The sequence below is a fragment of the Lupinus angustifolius genome, chromosome LG06 (assembly GCF_001865875.1).
Source record: "Lupinus angustifolius cultivar Tanjil chromosome LG06, LupAngTanjil_v1.0, whole genome shotgun sequence".
Taxonomy (NCBI): domain Eukaryota; kingdom Viridiplantae; phylum Streptophyta; class Magnoliopsida; order Fabales; family Fabaceae; genus Lupinus; species Lupinus angustifolius.
Window position 1 is genome coordinate 14,573,594 of NC_032014.1, and position 5,843 is coordinate 14,579,436.

Genomic DNA, 5,843 nt, shown 5'->3' on the forward strand with positions numbered 1-5,843 from the left:
GGGGGATTAGTTTGTGGAAAATGTGGTTTTTAATAATCCCTTGTTTTCATTATGCACAATTTGGTAGAAGAATGCAGTTTAGCAAAGTGGCTTGGTGTTAGACATGTCTCACACCTATTTTCCGCACTCTTGTGTTGTCTGGTGTGCATTCAAACATGGTAAAAAAATCCAAGAGATTTTGTGCCAACTTTGTTTTGTAATTCTTTGAGTTGAGATTTAGGAACATCTTTGGGAAATGGAATATTTCTTGGAGAGAAGGAATTAATACATTGGTTCCATATCATTTTCTTTACTTTTCATTGGCTGCCAACTCCTTTATTGTTGAGTTGGTTGATTGTCATGCCCAGATTATAATTAAGTCAATGGTTTACTTGTTTGGATCCATCTAGGGCTTAATGAGAAGAGAAATGAAGGTATGGTGTGGTGACTATTGGCTGGGATTTATTGTCGTGTATAGGGCTTATTGAAAAATGAGAAATCTTATAAGCATGTGCCAGTAATCCCTTTAAAAAACATTTATTCATTCTTCTGGTTAGGGTTAGAGTGAGGGTGAGCATTGGCACACTACTAAGATTATGTGCATGTACTCTCCCCATATCCCATTAGGTGGAGTCTCATGCACAGTGTCACCATTTTTATCTTCCCAATTAGGGTCCTCTAGGATATGATGTGCTTCTTTGAATGCTAGACTTCAGCTATCTAATCTTTCTGTCCCTCCCTCCCTCCCTCCCTCCCTTTTTAATAACATATACTTTGGTATATTCATTTCTTGTTTGTGAAAAAAATGACTTTTACTTAGCAATAGCACTTTTCTGCTTCTTTTGTGGTAAAAAATAGGAAATCATTGATGCAGCATCTTATGTCCCACCACCTCCCTCAGAAGAGCAAAAGAAGAAAATCGCGAAGATGTAAGGACACTTCTCTTTTTATATTTTTTAACTCTTCGGGTTAAATACAGCCTCTTCTTATTCTGGGTACCATGTTTTCTGTGGCTTCTATTACATTAGAATGACTTGATGGTGAAGGGCATGTAACTAACATATGCTAATCAAATATTGTGCTTTTTAAGGGCTGCCATAGGAGAACACAAACGCCTCAAAAGCAAGAAGGTGCTTTCAGATAAGAAGGCTTTTAGAAGAAGTAAAAGTAGTTGGGACTAATACATTGTTTTTCAGAATCCCTGAAAGTCGTGATTTTAGTAAGTTTATCATCGTTGGCTACTTGAGATTCTTTTATCAATGTCTATATTCTCAATTAGTGTGTTTTCTCTAGGCTGCATGGCACAGAAGCACAACCCCATGATACTACCATGATTGGATACATACACATTAGATGAATGATAACTATAACCGGGAATTCGAGCAGCATGGACCTAGAGTCAGCTAGCTTGCAAGAAGGATCTCAGAAGTGGTTTGTGTCTGCCTACTGGTAGTGATTCAAAATTGGGACTTCAACTGATACGGACCTTTTCAAATAGAAATCCCAAATATTAATTGAATGTGTAATGTTTTCTGTCAATTTAAGCCCTTTCTCTTGAGTGACTTGGCAATTATGGGGCACGTCCCTGAGTTATAGGTCTATATAGTGAATGAATGTTAACAACCCCTGTTCTCCTTTTGATATATTTGTTTGCTTATAAAAACGAAAACAACCCTGGGGGACATGCTTCATCTCAATATGTTGAATATGAATCTTGATTTTTTTTGTTTTATCCAAGCCAGTAGCTGAACAATGACTTTTGTATGGTGTAAAATGTCATTTTAGTCTCTGGGATTGTAAAAAAAGTTAATTAGGTCTTTGACTTTGGACACTATCAGTTAATGAATCTTACAATTTTTTGTTGGAGACTGAATTGATTGACAATATGTAAAATCAGAAATAGAAATGACATCTTTATTAAAATTCACTTTGCACATTGCTCTTAAATCATGACATTTTCTTGGACAAGACTCTTCAAAATAGAACTTGTCTTGAAAGTGTTAGAATATATTATCACTACATTTTAATATATCTAATTCATTTTAGGTTAAATTAAAAGGGGTATAACTTTTCTTGTAAACTTAAGTAGAGTTTTCTTTTTATTAATCATCAGAGATTTACAGCAGGGAAAAAGAGCCAAGGTTGAAAGATTGGAAGAAAACAAAGTTGTTGCTTAATAAGAAAACAACCAAACAAACAAATTGAATGCTTTGTTATATACACACTCTATTTTGCAAACAAGGAAAATTTGGGTTTAGTGTTGAAGATGAATATTGAACACAAGAATCTATCTATCTTCTAATAACAAGCACCTCCCCTGTTTGTTGATCAACATGCTTAATCCATCTCTTACCGCCCTTGAGTGCTGAAACTGAATTACCTCCAATGGCTGATACATGTGCAATATCAAGCCCATCCCCTACGGGAAGAAACACGGATCGAACAAGGCGCTGCGACCGTTCATCCAAAACACCCTTCCACTTAAAACATGGAGAACCATTCCTTGAATTAGCATTCTTGCAAAGAAGAACAGCACCCTTAGCACCAAACTTTGCCAGCATTAGTACTCTAGAAAAGTCCCTATGACTTGAATCAACAACCATGAAGTCTATTCCATTCAACCCTTCCATAACTTCTTCTGATTCTCCTACCATGATCTCTGGACTCATCCCTGCTTCTCCCATCCTTTCAGCATACTCTAACCTTGACCTCTCATCTGGGACAATGCACACGTGCCGCCCACTCGTGTGGCGGCTCGCTATGGCTAAACCTATGCTTGTGGAGATTGCTCCTCCTTGTGACCATGTCTCTACTATGAGTTGTGCTTTCCACCCTGCTGCCATGGCCGAAACAAGCTCGGCTATACCCGATTGACGATAAAGATGGCACTGCAAAACAAGTGAAGGATATATTAGAGAGAGTTATATCCTAGAGTTTCTCCTTACCTTAATATGAAAAGGTTGATTAATGCACTATGCTCCCACAGGGTAAGATATAAAAGGGTATTTCAATGTTTTGGTTCACACCTAATCGGATATGAGAAGATTGACAGATGTACACAATCTTATATTCAGCATAGCAAGCAAAAATATAGTTTTCAAAATTTGAAACCGTGAAATTCATCTAATAAGAAAGTCAACTTTACTTTATACCGAGGTTTACCCACCCTTTTATACAGGGTAAATATATGCAACCTTATACCATAAAAACTATATCATATTTTCAGAGTTTAAACTCGTGATCAACAATCAACACCCACCCTTTTATATAGGGTAAACATATGCAACCTTATATTCTACATAAAAGCTATTTCCTAATTTCAACCGGTGACCTTCAAATCACAATCCATACACCTTACCTCTACCTTAAACTCACCCTCATATCTTAAACTTTATATTAAAAATAAAAAACACCATGCCTGGAACACCATAACATGAGTTAATTAACATCATAATATAACTATTTTAGATGATGAATGAAAATGATTGATGGAAGTGCTTACAAATTGTACTGTCTCGATGTAGGCTTTGGACGCTGTTTCAGGGGACCAAACAAGTTTCATTTTTGTTATGATGATATTGATGATGATTCTTTAGTTGTTTTGTGTGAATGAGAAGAATGAGTTGAAGAGAATGTTATACATTATATATTAAGAAGAAAAATAGAAGAAAGAAGGGTTCTAGAGAAAGTGGGTCCTTTTGACATTTATTCTGCGCAATGCCAACGTGTTATTAGATTAGGATAACTTCGTATTCCGTGTTTATTCTCTTGTCTCTCTTGTACTCTTCCTTCACACGAATCACGCTGGAAATTGTTTGGCACACATTTTGGATTAACTATAATTGATTGTTATCAAATCAAATATATACTATAAGTGTGTGTTAATTTCATTTTGGGTTAAACTATAATTAATTTTATAATCAAATTGAATATATACTATAAGTGTGTGTTTATTATTTTTTTATGGAGGGACTATTGTTAATTTCTATGTATGTAGATGTCATGTTTGTAAAATCCTACAATTACATATTTATCTAGTTTTCATGTCATACCCAAATATTTTCAGCCATTTATGTGGATAGTAGGTACTTATTTATCGAATTTTCAAGTTCAATTAGGTATTTATATATTTTATAGTAATGATTTTGTCAAATTTTCCATAATAATGATAAATTTGTGATCAGAGTTATCTAACTAAAGTTGACTGTGAAATAATAATAAAATGAATTACATATAATAATATTATAATAAAATAAAATATAGTTATATATGAAATATTTAACTAGAAAATAATTTAGGAATATTGGAGTATCACGGATCATCATATCTCTTCTTCACAATTATACATTGTTATTATGGTTATCCATTGTAAAATTGAGTGTGAAATAATAACAAAATAATTATATACAATGATATTAAAGTCATATAAAATATTACCACATATATATATATAGATAGATATGATATTTAACTAAAAAATAAATTTAGGAATATTTGGGTATGACATAGTATTACATCTCTTCACAATCATAAATTGTTATTATAGTTATCCATCGTAAGTATTTTAACATACACAGTTTTTTACCATCCCCACGTGAAATTACTATTTATTAGATTTTTTTAGTAAATTGTAAATTATCATCAAAAGTAATTATTTTACTTAATTTTTTAAAATATTATAACATTCTTAGTAAGTATTCTTAATAATTAAAAGATGGAGATGGTCAAAGTAATTAACATGAGTAAATGAGAAAAAAATAGTAAATGGAATATAAAAATATAAAATGTCTAACAAAAATGATCATGAAAATCTTTTACATAATGTCTTATTTTAAGGTTATAAGGACATAGGAATTATGCAAATAATTTTGTATCTTTTGATTTTAAATTATGCAAATAATACTAGAAATCCTTCAATAATGTTTTAAATTGTTAAATAATCATTAATTAAAACAATTTTACTTAATTTGCATTAAAAACTATATTGCAGAGAAATGGAAAAATAAGAGTACAGTTGAAAGATAAAGTATAACATTAAAATATAAAAATATATAGAAAAAAGAGAATCCATGCCTAAGTGCCTAACCTCTTTTTTTGTCTTTTGCTGCCGTTGGTTTTGATTTCCATCCGCTGGCAGATCATGCTTGGAAACTTTACTGCCCAGTTCTACACTTCTTACATTAATCACTAATTCAGATTACTACATTAATTAACAAATTTATGCCAAAATAAAACCGATATTCATGTGTATTAGATTTTAACATGCAAATTAATATGAAAGGAACTTCAAATAGTAATAGATTAGATAGAGATTCTACCCAAAAAAAAAATAGTAATAGATTTTTATATAATTATTATCGAATATTCTCTAAGTGTTCACCTCATCCTAAGGTTCAGAACTATGTTTTTTTTGGGATGTATAATTGTCATCCTAAAAAGTATCGTCCACAGAAATTAAACTATCGATCTTTTGGTTATCTTGGAAATCTAGTAGAGTCTTACCACTATACCAACTCCTTTTGTTGATACCATTTATTTAGATTGTTATTGTATCATTCACCATAAATATTTACATTTTTGTGCAATGACTCATATATCTAGATAACAATAATACAAGTTATGAGTTTGAACTGATGTAAATGAGTTGGAATAGAGAGCTTTATATTTATGTTATGTAGACCTAATGTACCATGGAGAAGAATAGTCAAACACAAATCCTTATTCTCTAATAATATATAGTGGCAGTCTCTTAATGCTCCCAGGGACGTAGGCACAATTGTCTGAACCTCGTTACCAAATCTCTTGTGTTATTCTCTTTTCTCTATGCTCTTTACTATTTGATTGCTCGCTTGTTCCCAACAACT

At 32.3% G+C, this 5,843-nt stretch overlaps 2 protein-coding genes across 4 annotated transcripts in view; one reads left to right on the plus strand and one right to left on the minus strand.

Moving 5' to 3' along the window:
- The window catches only part of LOC109350018 (peptidyl-tRNA hydrolase ICT1, mitochondrial), a 3,349-nt gene extending 1,639 nt beyond the window's left edge, over positions 1–1,710 (plus strand). Inside the window, exons 6-8 of one of the 3 annotated variants that reach the window (XM_019591123.1) lie at positions 838–908; positions 1,070–1,198; positions 1,259–1,710. In XM_019591123.1, the coding sequence (XP_019446668.1) occupies positions 838–908; positions 1,070–1,160 (162 nt within the window). In that variant the 3' untranslated portion in view covers positions 1,161–1,198; positions 1,259–1,710. The remainder of the gene's footprint in view (positions 1–837; positions 909–1,069; positions 1,199–1,258) is intronic. The other 2 variants (XM_019591121.1, XM_019591122.1) reach the window with 2 other exon arrangements.
- On the minus strand, positions 2,135–3,619 carry LOC109350019. Its single transcript, XM_019591124.1, has 2 exons — positions 3,482–3,619; positions 2,135–2,867 (listed from the first exon to the last, which is right to left on the minus strand). The coding sequence occupies exons 1-2, from the start codon at positions 3,539–3,541 to the stop codon at positions 2,271–2,273; spliced, it is 657 nt and encodes a 218-aa protein (XP_019446669.1). The 5' UTR covers positions 3,542–3,619; the 3' UTR covers positions 2,135–2,270.

Excerpts from the sequence above, each read along its gene's own strand:
- LOC109350019 (XM_019591124.1), bottom strand. The coding sequence starts at position 3,541 with ATGAAACTTGTTTGGTCCCCTGAAACAGCGTCCAAAGCCTACATCGAG. Across the intron at positions 2,868-3,481 it reads ACATCGAGACAGTACAATTT|TGCCATCTTTATCGTCAATC; the intron begins GTAAGCACTTCC and ends CTTGTTTTGCAG.